We start from the raw sequence: 18,674 nt of genomic DNA, 5'->3' as shown, positions 1-18,674 counted from the left end.
TTGACAAAGTTTTGCTTGGGTGTGAAAACAGGCTCGCGAAATTTAGGTTTGGTTGAAAGTGTGTCGATATATTTCTCCAGAAATAAAATCCTGCACGTTTGAAGGCATTGATACTCACGGGAACTCTGCCGCCAACTGAAATCCGACTCTAATTTAAAATTTGAATTAATAATATGTCTTGAGAATTTTTTTATAATCCAGCACCGTCAAAGAAGTTTTGTCTTAAGTCGGAAAGGCATTGCAATTCTTCAGCCATTATATTTTGTGTCACCTTTTATAAAATGAATTATATTTTCTGCTTATTAAATCAAAAAATATTTACCACTGAAAAGAACAAAATAAAAAATGCGGACAAGTCCATGGGAAAACGCCGCGCCGTTCCTGTGGCCGCGCAGATGCGAACTATTTTGTGTATAATTTTTGGGCCTTTTGATGAACGCAACTCTGCTCATTCCGGGAATAATCATTTGCGTCACAACTTAAAAGTCCTGTCCGCAGCTCGTCGGATGCTTACTAATAAAATAAAATAAATTTATTGTTTTTTCAAGTTAAAATACTAGGAGGATTATACTAGAAAAATATTGAAATAGTTTATTCCAAATAAACAGGTAAATTTAAATGCTTAATTTACAAGCGCAAAAGTTAAAAAAAAAAACTTTTATACCAAATTGAGGAAATAATTTTTCGTTAAATTAACGCAAATATGTTAATAAAGTGTTTTTACAAAGCAGAACTTACGTTTTTCCACCGGGGGAAATCAATTTTTAGAACTCAATCATATAAAAGTTTTTTGTGCTGAGAAATGATGTGTTCGACCAACACGGTGACTTCCGTGGCTGCGACCATCGCCGATGTGACAAAAAATAGTGACGGCGAATTGTAACCAATGAGAAGCGAAAATTGCCACTTTTCGCAAGCGACGACAGGGGACAAGAAATGTTTTACTAAAAATGGGTGGAAATAATTGCAGTGCATCCGACAATATAGTCGTTATTTTAAATTTAAACATAATCAGCTAAATTTGATAATTGATTTAAATAATTGGCTTTTCATGTAAATGATTCGCTGTGTTACAAATTGAAAAATTTATTTGATTGCGATCTGAATTTAAAGTCGGCGTTTCCTTGACGAATTTTGTGAGTTTGTTTATTATTTAAGAAAAAACATTGCTGCTCTAAATGATAATTTTGATAATTTAGTATTTTTAACAAGTTTTATTTAGTTGTTGTTTTTTTATGGACCGCTTGTATAAATTTGATATTACTATTTGATACAATTGTTGAAATAAAAATAGAATTTTAAGAAGCATTCTATTTTTAATCAAAATTATCCCAATAAATTATTTTACATTGGCATTATTCCCTCGCAGATGAAGAAAATGGAAGTTTTGCACCCTGCCTTGCCAAAAGTGAATTTCGATGTGACGTTGTCGTAGTCGGCATAGACGCACTCCTTGTTCGGGTCTTTCGACGGTTCCCCTGGTGCCCACATAATGTGGTCACCAATCAAAGGTTCATCCCTGCTGTTGCACCATTTGCCAATAAATTTCGCACAACCAAGCGAGGCGCCTGAAACCCAGTACCGATTCTTTGGCACGTTTTTCTCTGTAATTCCAAAATATAATTTTTCAAAATAGTTTTTTTAAAACTTATCTGACCTCGGAAAAGGTTCTCCAGGCACGTTAGTTTTTCTTTTGTTTCAATTGACAATAATGTGCCGTTGTCCGCGCAGCACCACTTGTACCCACCAAAGAAGGTGTTCTTTAAATTTATAAATTCACCCAAACATTTTTTTGACAAAACTTGTAAACAAACCTTAATATTATCGTGATTAATATCAATTTCCTTTGACCCACAACCAGAGGTGAAGAGGTATCCAATTTTGTAACGTGCCTCTGCAGGATTTAATAAAAAATATGAAGATAATTGAAGTTTGTGCTTGTTTCTTCATTACTGATTCCCTTGTACAATGATTTTACTAATGCAATCTGTGAAAATTAAATTTGATAAAATTGCATTCTTTTATATTAAATTATTTCAGACCTCGGCAGAACATTGGATCTGCAAGCACTTCATTTGCGTACAATTATTTGGATGTTCACTCTAATTTTTATGTTAAATTTATTTAAAATAAAAATGTTTAAAAAATTTATCAACCTCGCACAATGTCCTGCTCTTGCGAACATACCTATCTTCACTTTGAAAAACCATTTGACCCTCTCGGTCGTCCAAAGCTTTCACTGAAAGCGCAGACTTTTTACCACCCTCCGTGGACAAACTCACGTTCAGGGCCTCCTGATTCACAAATTCCCCAGTAGAACACCAGGCGAAGGATTTGCTGTCCTGACAAGGTTCTGAGCCACCCGAGGTCCACAAAGTGATGTTGGTCAATTTTCTCTCTGTTTTCTCCACTGAATAAACGGACAAAATTTAGAAATGGAAAATGGTCACTTTTCAATTCGGTGGCCAGGCAACTTGCTTCTCGTTTCGTCTCCAAACTTGCCAGTTCCATGAATCTGGAACAGCAGAACGTTGACGCGTAGCTGTGATTATGCTGAAAATAAATAAATTTTTTCAATTGACAATGTATAAAATGATAAATATATAATAAACAGCCTAAACTAACAGTTGATTTGGAAATAACGTATTTCCGTCCGCAACCTTCAATCAATGTGTCCGCGTCACCTTTTTCATATTTCACAGTTTATTTAATTAAGAAATATCAAAATCACTCACTCATCCCCAAGTTTTCTGGCACCTTTAAAGCAATATCAAGTAATAAAAAGGAAGAAGTCTTGTTGTTAATTTTTACCTCGTCATTACAATCGGTGTCTGGACAACTTGGATAGCAAAATTCCTGCTCCTTTTATTTAATTAATTCATTTAACTTTTCACGCGTAGAAAACTTAAAATTATTACTCTCATTTTAGCTTGGTTTTCTTTGCAGAACGTAGAATGGCAGATTTCAGGCAGAGTGCAAATAAATTGGTTCTTTTGCCCGCATCCATTTTCTTTCAAAACAAAGGAGCTGTTCTCTCTGAAAATAGATTTCAGTTTAAGAGACTAGCTTTTGAATAAATTTTAACCTAACGTAGATGAAGCAGCTGACCAGGGTTTCATTTTGCACTCTGATAGTTTTTATGATGGGTGACCACGCTTGACCTAAATTTTTAGAAGTCGCTTTTACTGTCAAAGTTTCATTTTGCTAATTTGAAAGCAATATTAAAACGAATTACCTATTTTCATTATTTCCAATTGTGGAATGTCTATGTCAAAATTCAGTCCGTGCAGACGACAAATCTTTTCTGCCTCAAATCTTGATTTCTGAAATATTAATATATTATTGGAATTTTAAATGACACATTTACTTATTTAAAAGCTTGCCTTCAAGTTTTCAGCAAAGTAATATAAAGGTACAGCGCCGCTCTGCCTCAATTGAAGTCCCCTAACTATAAAAATAATTATTTAATTTGGGCTTTTTTTAAATTAATTTTTCAATACTTTTTCTCTTGCAAACATACACAATTTCTCTTCTCTTTTTGGGATTAGTTAGTTCATTGGTGTAAATTATTAAAAATACAAACAAACCTCCGTAATGCAATTGACAAATTTTTGCTGGGGTTTAAATACAGGCTCGTTAAATTTAGGTTTGGTTGAAAATAAGTCAATCCTTTTCTCTTGAAATAAAATCCTGCAGGATTGAAGGCATTGATATTCGCGAAAGTTCTGCCTCCAACCAAAATCGATCACTAAATTAAAATTTGTCAAAAAATTTTGAAAAATAAACCAACCATAGCAAGTAATGTTATATAACATTACGTGCCTTGGTGGTTTTTTTTAATCACCGCCAAAGAAATCTGGTCTTAATTCTGGACGACACTGTAACTCTTCAGCCATCAGGAATTCTGCAGATACCTTCAGTAAATTTGATCTTACCTATTTAAAGAAAAAAACAAATGAATAAAATTAATTCACCATGGCAGTGTATAAAATCATAAAAGCGCTTGAAAACCGCTGCTGTGTTCTCATGGCTGGACTGGTGCACAACTGTACGAGTCTGACAAATCCCTTCCGGTAAAAATTATTTCACAATTCACGCCAAAACTTTGATGCTTGCCTGCTTTTTTGTCATCCTCTCGTCCGTCTATATTTTTGGCAAAAATAAAGTTTATAAAATCAGGAAAATTGTATTTGAAATTACACCAATTCACAATCAACACTGGCTGAGCTTAAGCTAGATGATTTTGTTCCCAAGACGATAAGAAAAATTTCAGTTTTAAATGGGACCTTTTGAATCAACTTTTAATCCGTTTTTTAATAATTCATCAAGTTTTACTCGTTTAAAAATATGTTCTGAATAAAACTCATTTCAAAAAGGGGCAAACCCGTTTTACGCGTTTCCGTTTATCAAGATTCTAAATTTTACAAGCAAAAAAATTGAAACTGATAAACTTTCATGAAATTTGCCGTTATATTTATTTATACCCATTTTTTTTTTTAAACTGAACCGAAGTTTTCCCAGCGATGAAATTAAATTTGATTCGTAGCAAGTGTGCTGAAAAAAATTAAGTTTTAGCCAACACGGTGACTTCCGTGGCTGGCCGTCGCCGATGTGACAAATGGAGCCGGCGAAGCGACCAATGAGAAGCGAAAATTGCCATTTTTCGCCAGCGACGGGAGGGGACAAGGGGCTGAAAATTTGCATACTCTCTTCCACCCCTCACAGTCTGGCGGCGACGTCGCTTTCTTCCGTGTATTTCTATATACAAAATTTTTTTCCACCGTGCACGAAGAAGAAGTACAAGCATTGAAAAAAGTGGTATAGTGACGGTGGTTCCATCTACGTCGGCTGAATCTCGATTCCCCACCGTTGTGGCGCGAGGAGGTGGCGAAGGAGAGTCGGTTCGAGCCGCGGCTCCTTCGTTGTTCGGGCCCTCAGTGTGTTTCGAGAGTCCGAGCTGCGAGGCCCCGCTCGCTCTCATGGCCACGTGAGCCTGTGTGTGGATTGTTGTTTTGGCGATGGAGTGACGTCGGCAGAAGTTGTGTCGAATCCAGATAGAGAGAAGGTCCATTATTTGTTGAACAGTTTTTTAACGAAAACGCCGAAAGCCGCCGCCATGGGTTGGTTGCCGCCGAGCGTCGGCAGAAGAAAATTTAGTGATGTGTTGGATCCGGCGTCGATCCTTATGCGAATTCTTCTCGTGGTTTTCGCGATACAGACCTTGTTAATTAATTCCTCGCTAGTGAGTGGCAGCAAGTCTTTTTCCATCCATTGGAATACGTCGAATTCAATGTGAGTACCGAGAAAAGTTGAATATTTTTAAATAATCTCAATAGCGCAAGGAAATTTTTTCGAAAATATAATTTGTGAAAAAATTAAATGCCAAATTAAAACTATTAAGGATAAGGAAGAGGCTCTCTGCTTGCAAGTAATATTTTGTAATTTATAATGGCTAATTATTGCTTTTGACTACTTTAATAATATTTTATTTTTAATTAAAAAAAAATTAGATATTTTTCTTTCAACGCAAGTTTTGAATTTGGAAAGAGAGTAAAAAGATTTTACACAATTATATTAGAAATATATTATATTTAAATAATAAAAAAATGTTATAAAGACTTTAAATTAGACGGGTAATTAATTTAAATGACTTAAATAAATTAACAAACTGTAATATAAACATTTTTATAATTAAGTGCAAATATGTTATTTTCTTTTCTGTATTAACTTATTTTTAACAAATGTTGTTATAAAAGAGGATTTCAGCAACAGCATCGATTAAATTCAGTTTTGACGCAGAAATTCCGCCTCGTTTGAGCTCTTTCAGTTTTTTCCCGTCATAAACCAGCAAGCAGTTTTGAGACAAAAAGTGGAGAGTCACAAACCAAAACCACTCGGCGTCGGCTCACTTGAAGCAAAAGGCAGAAAAACGCCGTTTCATTTTTTCTCGCAATTGAGAGCCGCGGCTGCCATTTAGCACCCAATGGAGCGAACCAGACACACATCTCGCCGCAGTTTGGTTTTGAAACGGCTCTGGTGACGATTGCGAAATTAATTCGCTCGCTTGATTGGTCTTTTATTTCAAATTACACACAGGTGCAATTTTTTTCCTCTCGCGCCAGATTTATATAAATTTATTAAGAGCTTTGGACAAATGCGCTGCCGTTTTGTGACTGCGCCTTCTGCGGTGAAAGTTGCCGGACTGGATTGAATTTGCTCTTATTACATCAGAAGTTAGTCTCGATCAAATATATTTATCTTTCTTCGCAGCCGCAATTATAATAATTATGATCCAGAGAGAGAGAAAGAGAGATTTACAGCTGATCTGGAAATGATATAAATCTCGGCTGTGCGGAAACTTTTGCTTATTGCGCAGATTGTGTCATTCTTTCTTTTCTTTGGATAAAAGATTTATAAATTATGGTTTATTGAAGTGTGCGCTCTAATTTTAATCGGCGCTCGTAAAACTAAAAATGCTGTCCGCCGTGCCGGACCGTTGCAACTATATAAAAGAGAACATCTGCTTTTAATTGAGTTTCGCTGCGACTTGATTAAGACAGTCGTCGTAAAAATATGGAAATCAGGTGTCATTCAAGTAGTAAATTCGAAGCCTGTCTTTACAGCAACATAGTCGTCCTATTCCAATTAAAAACATAAAACAAGACTAAATTATAACACCAGAGTCCAGTTAAAAATGCAAATATTTTTATTGCTGGACTGTTATTTGACAAGCAAATCACACAAAATATGCCAAAGAGAAATTTTTTAACAATCTTCTCTCCTTCAAAAATTCAGATTTTATAAAATAATAAAATAATAATTTTTCATTTTAAGTGGTTTTTGGAATAAATAATTATAATTTGCATACCAATTTTTCAATATAATTTACAGACTTTAGACAAAGCACCATTTTTTATGTGAAATATTGAATGGCCTCATCAATCAATCTATATGTTGTGCAACAATTTATTTAATTTGTCTTTAATTCATTTTGCGATTTTGAAATATTTCAACTAGAAATTGAGAGATTTATTACTAGAGATTTTTTTTGTCAGAAAGAATATGATTTTTGTAAGCGTTGCTAAGACTTTTGGCTACCTTATAATTTCACAAACGGTGCATATTAAGACAAATTAACCAACATCACTCAAAAGGCTAAAATTAGGAAAGATTTACTACCGGCTGATTAGAAAAGGCCAACTTTTCTCCGAATTATTCCCACTGCCCGTAAAAGGGTTCCCGGCGATAAATTAGACGCAAAGAAACAGTTGCACCTCGCCTCCGCGAACAAAAAGCAGCACACGCTCGAGGGGTTTATTTTATTTTATTCTTTTTTCCATCATTTCATCCTTCCGCCGCGTCCAATTCATCAAATCCCACCGCTAATAATGATAATTTCCGCGGCACAAAAACCGAAAAGGGGCCATCCGATATATTTTTATTGAGTCAAATTTATTATTTGTGCGGTTTCTGCCGCTTTTCCAGCAGCAGCCACCTTTGATAATTACAATAATCCTGAAACCGCGCGCGTCGCCTGCCCGGCAAAAAATATATTTATAGTCGTCGTAATTATCGGTCGAATGTAATTTTTATCGTTGAAAAGGAGAGGAGGTTCGGGAAAGGATGCACAATAAATAATCTTCTCTCCGTTGTCATTATCGGTCTGCGGTTTCGTCTGAGCCTCTCTCCGTTACTTTTGAAGAAAGAATTTACCCGCGAGTGAGCTCGGAAGTGCATGCAATAATTATCGGTTTTAATTTGAGCGCACGCACCCTCGTGCAACAACAACAAAGGAGGCTATAAATAATAATGGCCCGATGAAAATGAGCATGCAAATCTAACTGTAAAAACGCCAGGTAAACAAATACCAAAGTATAGATAAAACTGTGAAACCGCTGAGACCATTAGTTGATAGTTTGGAAATTATTAGGAAATAAATTTTGCCACATCATGAATCCAAAGGCGATTAAGCATGGAGCATGGATAAAAAGCAAAACTGTTAAATGAAATTAATTTATTAGGAGTAAAAATCAATAAATTTATTGATAAATTGTATATAAGAGTGAATTTTCAACAGAATCAAAACTGAGTGATTTTTGACTTTTTAAAAATTAGAAGTATCAAAAAAATTAATAAATAAAGGATATGATTTTTGCCGGTATTTTACTCATTTTTTTTTTAAATTGTATTTTGTAAGAGTTTTCAAAAATATTGTGTTAGCTCATAATTTTCCAGACCTAAATTAATAAAAATTTTATTAAATCAACGTAATCCCACTCTAGTTAGAAAAATTACATTGAAGAGTAATTAATTGACCTTAATTAATTTCATAGGAAACATTTTGGTAACAATTTTTACATTGTAGATATTTTAAGTCAAATTTCTATAATTAAATAGATCTGTTCTTAAAAAATATTTTCTTGAATTGAAAGTGTTCATGAATTTGAATAAGAAAGCAACATCATTTATGTAGCAAAAAGTGAAATCTCTCAATTAAAATTTAACAAACTCATCTCCAAACTGTCATTTAGTTTAATTTGCATGTGCGACAGACTTTTTATCTCTTTTTTTTCAACGCCCATAGCTGCTTTTGTCACCTGCAGATAAAACTAGCTCGCGTGCACCCACAATGCGTGGCAATAAAGAGAGGTGGTGAAAGTGTCAAACTGGCGCGCGCAATTAGCAGCAGTGATTTGACAGTTTAATTTGAATTTTCAGCACCTTTACCTTTTATATGTGCAATATAAAGTAGCGACTTTCTCTCCGAGCCACCGATCGAGAAATAAATTTTCGGTGAGAAAAATAATCCGTTTTGCCATTTTCTGGTCTGGTGCGCGGCAATTTTCGATTTCGGCACCTCGCTGTGCAGCACGTCATGAGCGAAAGAAATTCGGTTAGGCGAAAAATTTCACGGCGGTGAGCGGGAATGCGATTGAATCTGCAGGACGGATCTAGCTAAATAGGGGTCGTAGATAAGGTCATTTGAAAATGTTCACAGGTCATGTGGAGTTTTCAATTCTATCCTATTACCACCTATTGAATTAAAAAATATATAAGTGTCAAAGGGGTTAGAAATATAAATAAAGAAGTGGGTGTAAAAATTAAATATAATGAAATAAAGCTATTGAAATTCTTGAAATTTTTGTCCTTTCATTTAGAAAAAACAAATACTTATGTATCCAGTACGCAATTTTCAGTGCTATGATATTGTATAGAGTTCTAAAAACCTGGCATTATTTATATTGATTCTGACAAATAAAAACTTTTTGGCATCAAATAAAAAAAATAAAAGAATCTTCTTTGTTAAAACACAATTTGTAAAAATTAATTAAATTTAATAAAAATAAAAAAATAAATAAATTAAAAACTAAATATATATTATTATAAAAAATACATATAATTATATTTTATTGCCAAAAAATAAACTTTGTATTAATACATATTTATTTTTGTTAGCAATTCGCAAAATATTTATTCAAAAAACAGCAAACACCTGATTCGTCGGAATTATTAATTTATTAAAAGTGAATGAAAGTAATTCAATTCGTGATTTTTTTACGTTTAATTAGTACAGCAATTCATAAGTGCACTTCATTATTATTAAAAGTGACGCATCAAACAAATTATTACGAATTACGAAACCCAAGCCTGATTCATCAGCCTAATTGTATATGCACATTTCAATTTTATGCTGTCGGCAAACAAAACAGCAAAAAGCACTCGGGCAATAATCAAACTTCACGCGTCACTTCTTCTTTCAAAACATGCATACAACCTGCATCAGCAACATGAAATTATTAACGAGGCCTGCCAATTGAAATTTTCTAATTGAGAGTCTTGTCGAGTGATAATAATAAAATTTTGCAACCAAACCCACAATGGCCAAGTGAACTGAATAAGGCAATGATTTCGACGGAGTGAAAGCAAAATCTTTATAATACTCTCGTGGAGAACAGAAATTCCTTTTCAATTCGAATGAATTTTTTCTGCCAACGGTCTCGCGCGGGCGTGCGGAATTGAATTAATGATTCTCACACATCTCCCGACCGGCCGACGACGCTCGGCAAAAATCCTGCTCTTGAATAAATTTTAGATAAGAGAGAGACCGGAGCGGCCTTTAAAATAAGTGGCAAGACGTGACTTTTCGGCCGAAACTGCTCTTCGCAGCGCCTAATGTGGGAGGAGAGAATCGCGAAATAGCAGCAGAGCGGCACTGTGTAATTTGACGCGCGTTTCCGAAATGAGTTTTGCAAAAGATAATTGTGGGTCTTTTGTTTTTAATTAAATAACAAATGAGAGATTTTTGTCCACCAAGGTCTGAAAATTAAAAATTTTAAAAACTAAAAAATATACAATTGTAAATTTTGCTAAATACCTTCATTTATCTTAGAGCAAAGATTTTCCGGGGAGTTTACAATTTTATTCAAATAAATTATGAGTTTTTGGCCGTAATAAATAAATAAATCTCTTATGCTTTGACCTGTAAAAAATTTTTGAAACTAAAAATTTAGCAAAATTTTAATGCAGAAAACTTTTATATTCTAAAAATTTTATTATTACATGATTTTTAAAAAATTATGTTACAATTTGAGCGAACTGAAGCAAAATATAAATTAATGTGAAAAAAATGTATTTCCATCCGAAAATTGCTTAATTATCTAAAAATTAAAATTATAAATCAATTATGGATGGAAATATTTTTAATTTCTTGGAAATTCTCAACTTTCATATCAGAAACTAATTAATGTTCCAAATTTAAATGAATTTTCTGGGTTTGATGTTTCCGGTGTTGAAAGCACCTCGGATTATACTTTTAAGTTGCAATTAGTTTAGAAACGATTTCAGACAGCCGTGTCAGTCTCTCTCGTTATCCGCCCCCTGTAATGAAGCAGACCGACGCGTCATCTAATTTAAAATCGGCATCGCACTTTTCTCTCTCTTTCATACTGCACCTGTCCGCAAGGTGTTACTTTGAGACTTGACGAGCGGCGAAAATGTAAATCCCCTCGGCGCAAAGTAAATGTACCGAGGTATATTTAATCCGGCCGGCGTTTGCAAAATTTGTATGATAATATTTGGCGGCGGCGAGTGCTGTGCGGTGGAAAATAAAAGGCTGCAAAAACCGGTTTGGCCTGCCAGGCTCGTATATTACGCAAAATGGCCCTGCCGCGCGCACTTGCTGGCCAACTCGAGACTTTTCTTTCTTTCCCTCTTGTTAAAGTCGTTGTTATTATTATTATTGGCTTTGGCAGTCCACCATAAATTCACACTCAATCAGCCGGTAGCCTCGCTCTGCGCTAGCTCCTCATTTCCATGCGCGCTTGTAATTACTCCAGAGAGTCACTTTTATACCTGCTGAACTTGCGACTAAATACTTTTGCCCACCCATATCAAATTAAAAAAAAGGTGAAAATTATCCCTTCCGATTTTGGAATATAAAGTTTTCGAAATGTAAATTTATCCATAATTCACATTTTGTTAATTAAAAAATCTCTGCTGAAAAGTTGGGACTATATTTAAGTTCTAACCAGAATTAAAATTTATTTTTTTTCCTATTAATGTATTTTAAATTATGAGAATTGAATTATTTAAACTCTGTTTACAAATTTCCTGAACAAATATTATTGATTTTACAATTTTATCTCACAATAACAAATGGCTTCTATTTTCGGATGTCATCAGTAAGTAAACTTTGAGTACAGAATCGATTTCCCGTCGAAGTGTTTACCTACGACACTTCAAGCAGACTTCTGACGTTTTTGTTGGGAAGAAATTCGACGTCCTTGTCCACGAATAATTTATAGCTTAATTGATTTTGGTGGCCGCGCGCGTATATTCGTTGTACTACAACCGATAATTACATGATCGATGTGATTTTTATTCAAACCAGTCCTGCCGCAGCAAAGTCCTAATAACTGTAAACAATTTTTAGAAATCGCCGATGCTTGAATATTTCAGATTTGTATTCCTATACAAAACAAAAACCTCTGCATTTTATATCGTCCTCCAAAAGGTGCAGCAGGTAAAAAAAGAAATAATAACGTTGGCGTTCGTTTTACATTAATGGCTGATAATAAAAAGCAGCAAGGGCTGCATCAACAGCTGTTGTAATTGTTCGTCTGGTCGCTCGATTTTTCGGATGCTTATCGGGCTGATTATAAATTAAATCAGGAAATGCTTGTTTAAAGCGGTGGTGTGAATAAATACGAGCACTTTGAATGCAGCTGTAATGTATGCAAATGAGATTCAACGCCCGAATTCGAAGAGAGGTGCATAGTTGAATTTAGATGAAAAGGAGGCAGGGAACAGGAACCGACCACAATAAAGGAAAATTCCTTTCAATTTAAAAATGGGAATCTGAATAATTTGAAAGATTTATAGTTAACTATATAGAAATGAAATTTCATGACAATCATAATGAATGACGAATAATTTATAAACATATATTAAAATTTCCTGCAAAATTTATTATCATTTTTCTAAGTAAATTCATTTCTAAATGGGATTCAAAACTAAATTTCAAAATATTTTCAAACTAGTTTGTTCGAATTAATTCTTTCAAATTTTACTTCATTCCTCCGGTTCCCTGGCCAAGTTGGGACCAAAGTCTATTTTTTTCCAGCTCCTTGGCTCCACCGCCGCTCAACCTGCTAAATTCATAAAATAGCACAATTTATTAGGACTAATTTCCCCACGCAGATGATGACACACGATAGCGCGCAGGCTCTTAACAGAGCAAAACAATCCGAAGGCCGTAAACTCGCTGCTTCTTCGGCGGGTTTTCGGACGCTGAGCAGCATTTCTGCCGCTTCACTTTAATTGTCACTCAACTCTAATAATAAAAGAGAAAAACCCCGCGCGCGCGGTTCCCACAACAATTTAATTTCCTGTTAAGGCGGACTTGCTTGCTTGCCGAGGTGTGCGCTGCTTTTATATCCAACAACTCGCGTTTACACATACACACACATATTATGCTTCGCGAGTATAAACTTAATTTACACTGCAGAGAGAAGAAATGGGAGACGCGTATAAAACGCGTTTCGTTCTCGGAAACTGCAATTGGCTCCTTTGTTTCTCATGTTGTGGCGAGAGATGCTCTGGAATCTGCGTGCGACAATAAAAAATTTTAAAAAAAATCCTCTTATTTATGAGGTAAAATTATGTTTGCAAAGTTGACAGAAATATTGAAATTAACTTGTTCATTTTTTTTAATTTATAAATTTCGTGTGTTATAATTTATATTTAAAATGGAAAAAATAAATGTTAAATATTAAGAAAATATAAATTTAGAAAATTTTAATTATTTATTTAAATATTTATAAAAAGTTTGAAGTATCAAGAATAAAATATAATATTTTATTAGTTTCATTGTTTGCTCACAATTTTATAAAATTTAAAAAATTATAATAGTAATTTCAGGACACTTTTCAAATTTCGCTAGTCAAAAAACTGCTTACGGTCGATTTTCCCCTAATGAAAACCCTCAGCAGAAACCGCGTAAGGTAGGCTCATGGCTGGAAATCTCCGCACATCCACAATCATTTTCCGCTCCACTTTTCTCGAATACTGCGCAGCTTTTCACCGCCCGTCCAATTAACGCAAACCAGGAAAAGTCATCCAGTGCACTGATTTATCAGTGCACACATGCATGCTCGTTATGTGTGCACTTTGCGCTCAAAGGCTGATGAAAAGAGAAGCTTTGCTTTTCATTCGGGCGAGAGAAAGAAAAGGAAAGAGCGCAGAGAGTGGTGCGTGCAGCTCCTCCGAAGCCAGCTAGCGAGCGAGCGAGAACTCGAGGCAGGTCACATTGACCTCTCTCTTCTCCTCTCCTCCTCTATGTAAAATAATGTTCCGTCTCTCTCTCTCTCTCTCTCTCGCTCACCAAAAGAGATGGTGAGCCTTAGCATTTACCAGACGAACCGCAAGCCGCAGCATCTCGGCTCGCAAGTATACGAGATGCGCTCTGGACCGTCCATTCAGCAGTCGGACCAGCAAGAGGCTGGAAAAAGGATCAAACATTACAAATTAAAAATTAAATGAAAGTAAAAATTTTAACAATCTGAATTAGAAAGTCATAAAATGAATAGATGAACTTAATTCATAGCTGCGAAATGTCAGCAATTATTTTTTTATGATTTCCTTTTTAATAATTTGGGTGTTACAACAGTGATATTAGGAATGGGAATTAAAAACTTTAAATTATTTTCTTTGTGGAGGAATATTAATTTAAAAATTTTGTAGAATCACTTTAAATAGAAATCTGATTCAAGCTTTGGAAAATTTAAAAATTTGATGCATTATTGAATTTTCTATTCAAATATTTCTGACTAATGGATCTTACTTTTAGAGCAAATGTGTCACTCTGATTCAAAATTATGAGTGCCTTTCAACTTTTTTAGAAAAAAAAAAAATACTAAACCATATCTTTTGAACAGACTTGTATTTTAAATCTTGGGATTAATTTGAGACATTTGCAGGATTTTATTTTTTACCAAACAGAACAGTTTTAAAATGTTTAGTAGAAAATTCTTTAAAACCTGCAATTATTATATCGAAGGGGAATGTTGACTTTTGAATTAAACTAACTTGTGATCTGAATCAGGGCCAAGATAAAATATATTTTATGAAATTTAAAAAATTTGCCAAAAATATATGTGGAAAGGTTCAAAAAGGACCATCTTGAGAGGTTGAGATTTAAAGATCGACTTTCTTAAACGACAATTTGAAGTCAAATTTTACAAAAATGACTTATTTCTTATTTCACCAGTCTACCTATCTGTATCAAGAATTTATTCTAGATAATATCCATATAATGCATTTTTGCATCCGTTTCCTGCATCAGCTGCTGCTGTGCCCCTTCAGGCCTGAAATGAAGAGATCCGTGTGTCCTCCTCTCTTATCAGATTATGTTATTGGGCCGATTCATCATCCTTCGGGATGCATTCCTCGCGGCAAAAAGGTGCATTATTTTTACGAAATCCACGGCCATAAATCTCTTGCGCCGCTTTTCTGGTCGCGCATATGCACAACAATAGGTTCGGTTCCCCTGCCCGGTTTTGTTTTCTTATCCAGGCCGCCGCCGTTGTTGTACAGGATCGAGTGGAGGCCGCGCTGAGAGAGTTGAATATATTTTGTGTACAGCGAACGAACGGGCCAAGGTGGGGGCGATGGATACGTTTTATTAAATCACCACGGGGCGATTGCTGGCTGCATTTTTCGGGAGAGGTAACCTAGAAAGGCCCTTTATTATATTTCACACAGGTATATGATGCGGCGTTATTTTATTGTTTTACATCTTCCCCTGCATGTCTGCCGCATGCCTCTTTAATAATAGGTGCGGAGGAGGGAAAAATGTTTCATAAAAAAGGCAAAAAAAGTTGGGAGAAAAAAAGCTAGGGGCTGATTAACCTAAAGAGTGGAATTTTCTGCCTTTCAAAAAACACGCACGGTTTTTACAACTTCACGGTTGTTCAAAAATGGAAAGTGAGAAGCAGCGGCAATGACCTGAAAACTTTTGTGTAAAAAGGTTGCTTTTTTCCAGAAAATGCATAAATTTGTGCGTTTGATCCGCCGGCTACCGAATTTCAGACAAAAGCTTTTGAGAAAAGGAAGGCGAAATTGGGGCCAATAAATCTTTGACGTGATATTTTCATTAAAACGCGCGGCGTTCCTCTTGAAAAACCAATTGGACACGAAGTGATTTTTTACTCGGCCGACCGATACCGGCGGCGCGGTTGACATTGATTTTTACCGAAGAAGGACATGCGAAAAAAGACGCCGCGGCGAAAACTGGCCTGCCAACCAGTGGAAACGATTCAATTTGGTGCACGATTCGTCTCATGACCGCCGCAGTGTTTGAATTGGAAAAACACAAGAAACGAGCAGTGAAAAATCGCGATTTGATATCCTTGTGAGGTCGAAAAGATACATTTCTATTTATAATAATATTAGGGTTTTTCAATATGATTTAAATAAGCAATTTAAATTAAAGATCCTATTACTCTTTTCTACAGTTCCCAATTAATTTGGTTATAATTTTAATTATTTACAGATGTACATTATAAATTATAACAAAATGAAGGGAAATTATTTTATATTTTAAACCGTCCAATTACAAAGTTTCTTAAAACTGTGAAAAGATTCAAAAATTAATTTAATATTTAATAATTTTTGCCCACAATTAACTTGAAATTTGTTTGGAAAAATCTCATCAAACCCAAAATTTAAATTTAATTTGTTGGAACCATAAAATTACCAATTTCGGCAACAACCTTCTTTTGAAATTCAATTATCTTGCTGAATTAATATTTATTTATTTATTTTTTGCTGAACAAAGTAAGTAAAAGTATTTGCGAGAGTTGAAGTCTCCGGAGGAATCCGCACGCCCGAGCTCGATTCGCAGATAATCAGGCGCGGTGATCAGTCGAAATGCATGCATATCAGCGAGAGGAAGAAGAAAAGTGAGTGAGTCTCCTCGTTAGAAAAGCGAGCGGTGAGCATCGTAGCGTAGCAAATGCGGCCATGCTCGCCTCGTCCGTGTCCGTCCTATTCAAAAAGAAGTGATAAAGAAGAAAACTTGCGCCGCCGCCGCAGCAACCAAAGAAACCAACTCTTTCAATTGTTGCGCTGCACCGACGAGAGGCCAATCATGCTGACTGGGTAGCTAGTTAAAATGGCAATTAGTGCTCGTAAATTAGCTCTGCGGGACGACGGAGAGTTCCCTTAAAAAGGGAAAATAGGTTTGCAAAGAAGTTTTGAAGGGGTTACGGGATACAAACTTGTTTGAAGACTTTAAAAAATTAACAATTTTGTTTCGAAAAGGAACCAAAATCTGTTCAATACCCAAAAAACAATGGTATACCAAAACAATAATATTTAAGGTAACCAATAAATTTATTTGAATAAAATAAAAATTATTCTCTGTTCTGGAAGAATATCAAAAAAATAAAAAATAAAACTTTGAAACCCTTTAATCTTAAATGTATTCCAAAGTAGGGTTCATTATTTCTACATTTTTATAAGTAAAATTTCAAATTTAAAAGAACTTTTAAAACTCGATTAGATTCGCACGCAAGCGAGGGGGCCACCCATCTGCTGAAAAACGCGGCGGCTGCAAAAAGTGGCTCCAGCATGGGAGTAGACCCAGTCAGTCTGCGTTGTTTCCAGTCGCAGCTTCTTTTTCGATTCTTCTTCTTCTCGAGCTGTACACAGTCAAGGCCACGGCATTCTTTCTTTCTTTCTTGGTTGGTTGTTGCCTGCCAGGTAAAAAGCAGCGATCGAGCCAGCTCTGGGTCCACAATCTCCCTCTCTCTCTCTCCTCTTGCTCCGCTGCTCCTCAATCGAAAAGCGCTGCTCTCAGGTAGTAAAAATAATCAGCCTTATATTGTATGGTGCTCTACTCGAAAGTACAGACAAGTGGCCATAGCGCTGGACTCGTTCTAATTGGGCACCCGCCGCGGCTGCCGGAATTCGGTCCCCATTTCGCGCTCTGAAATTAAATTGTCATTGCTCCTTACTCAGGATTTCCACGTGCCCCCAAGGACAGCTTTAAAAAAGTTAATCAAAGATGAAGATCATTCAAAATTCAAATCTAACAATTCAATTGTAAATATCTCGAAATGGAGTTTAAGGAGTGCCATCAGTTTTGCACAAAATTGCACAGTCGGCATAAAAACTGCAGTGAATATTATGACAAAGAAAAATTAGTTCCTTTTTTGACACTTTTAAACCAATTCAAGGACCAGATTTGACTCCAGAGTACAAGTCCAGCACAATCAAACAATGCCCTTATATAATTATGGCTGCTTCAAAAGCCCCTCCTTAATGACTTCTTATCAAATCAATTCTTTACAATAATAGTGGTTGAAATGTTTGACAATAATTGCCAAAACTGGCTCCTATTGTTGTAAAAACTTGAATCTCAAACCTTCAATTATTTATTTTGGTAAATTTTTTATACAAACTGCTTTTTTGGCAATTTAAAACTACTTTTTAGGATGAAGTTCCCTCCATGTATTCTATTTATAATTCTGGGAATAATTTTGCAATATGGCTGCCGTTTTAAGAAAAAAAATTCTCCGCCCTCCAGCTGGCATATCAAAGCGGTGTCGAAAGACAAAGGGTGACGCCGAGAGTGCACTCACTTGGATTCTGCGCGCGAAAAGCTCGGCCATTTTCTAACCAGGCCAGAGCATACGTGCGAATTGCACGCAGAAACAAAAGAGCCCCCTCCACCACCACCACCCGCGCACACAATGCGTAATCCGCTGATTATGCATTACCTCTCAGTGCGCTGCCAAAGGGTGTGAAGTGGTCTTGATTCTGGGCCCTGCGTCGAGGGAAGAAGAAGAAGAAGCAGAAAAGTGCCGTTGGCGGCGTTTTAACAATTCGCTCCGGAAGCAGAAATGCATTTTTCGAGTGCTCGCCACATACGGAAGCGTAATTGGAAGTTTTTTGCGCAATGGTCAGCTAAAGGTGGTTTTTTTTGTCATGTTTGTATGCATGTGATGACCAGCAGTCTTTGTTTTTCTTTCATTTGTTTCAAATTCATAGCAATTTTTTTCAAGCTTAAAATCAACTGTTTTTCAATTGTTTTTTAAGTAAAAATTTTTATAAAGGGCTCTTTTAAGACTGGTTAAGTTTTACACAAATACATAGTCTAAAAAATTATGTTT

General features: G+C 35.6%; 2 protein-coding genes and 2 long non-coding RNA genes across 5 annotated transcripts in view; 1 reads left to right on the top strand and 3 right to left on the bottom strand.

Annotated features, from left to right (window-relative positions):
• The window catches only part of LOC132205750 (ephrin-A4), a 247,326-nt gene that overhangs the window by 196,870 nt on the left and 31,782 nt on the right, over positions 1-18,674 (top strand). Inside the window, exon 1 of one of the 2 annotated variants that reach the window (XM_059635010.1) lies at positions 4,931-5,292. The exons of the other annotated variant lie outside the window; for it this stretch is intronic. Coding sequence (XP_059490993.1) covers positions 5,117-5,292 — 176 coding nt within the window. The 5' untranslated portion in view covers positions 4,931-5,116. Of the gene's footprint in view, positions 1-4,930; positions 5,293-18,674 lie in introns of those variants that run through there. 2 annotated transcript variants of the gene reach the window in all.
• Positions 1,345-2,856, bottom strand: LOC132205646 (uncharacterized). The gene is made up of 10 exons (XM_059634858.1): positions 2,812-2,856; positions 2,736-2,757; positions 2,626-2,684; positions 2,451-2,553; positions 2,157-2,398; positions 2,043-2,102; positions 1,954-1,987; positions 1,815-1,894; positions 1,658-1,760; positions 1,345-1,604 (listed from the first exon to the last, which is right to left on the bottom strand). Exons 2-10 carry the CDS (start codon positions 2,737-2,739, stop codon positions 1,345-1,347), a joined length of 945 nt encoding a protein of 314 aa, XP_059490841.1. The 5' UTR covers positions 2,740-2,757; positions 2,812-2,856.
• Positions 2,918-3,303, bottom strand: LOC132193087 (uncharacterized). Its single transcript, XR_009441402.1, has 3 exons — positions 3,236-3,303; positions 3,086-3,161; positions 2,918-3,036 (listed from the first exon to the last, which is right to left on the bottom strand). It is a non-coding gene; the product is annotated as an uncharacterized LOC132193087 (long non-coding RNA).
• LOC132193122 (uncharacterized) lies at positions 3,419-3,908 on the bottom strand. The gene is made up of 3 exons (XR_009441406.1): positions 3,845-3,908; positions 3,501-3,748; positions 3,419-3,448 (listed from the first exon to the last, which is right to left on the bottom strand). It is a non-coding gene; the product is annotated as an uncharacterized LOC132193122 (long non-coding RNA).

The sequence above is a fragment of the Neocloeon triangulifer genome, unplaced genomic scaffold, assembly GCF_031216515.1.
Source record: "Neocloeon triangulifer isolate White Clay Creek 2 clone unplaced genomic scaffold, ASM3121651v1 ptg000003l, whole genome shotgun sequence".
Lineage (NCBI taxonomy): Eukaryota > Metazoa > Arthropoda > Insecta > Ephemeroptera > Baetidae > Neocloeon > Neocloeon triangulifer.
Note: the sequence above shows the minus strand (reverse complement) of the source record. Positions and strands in the feature narration are given on the sequence as shown.

Excerpts from the sequence above, each read along its gene's own strand:
- LOC132205646 (XM_059634858.1), bottom strand. Across the intron at positions 1,988-2,042 it reads AGATCCAATGTTCTGCCGAG|ATTGCATTAGTAAAATCATT; the intron begins GTCTGAAATAAT and ends TAATTTTCACAG. Across the intron at positions 1,895-1,953 it reads ATCATTGTACAAGGGAATCA|AGGCACGTTACAAAATTGGA; the intron begins GTAATGAAGAAA and ends TAAATCCTGCAG.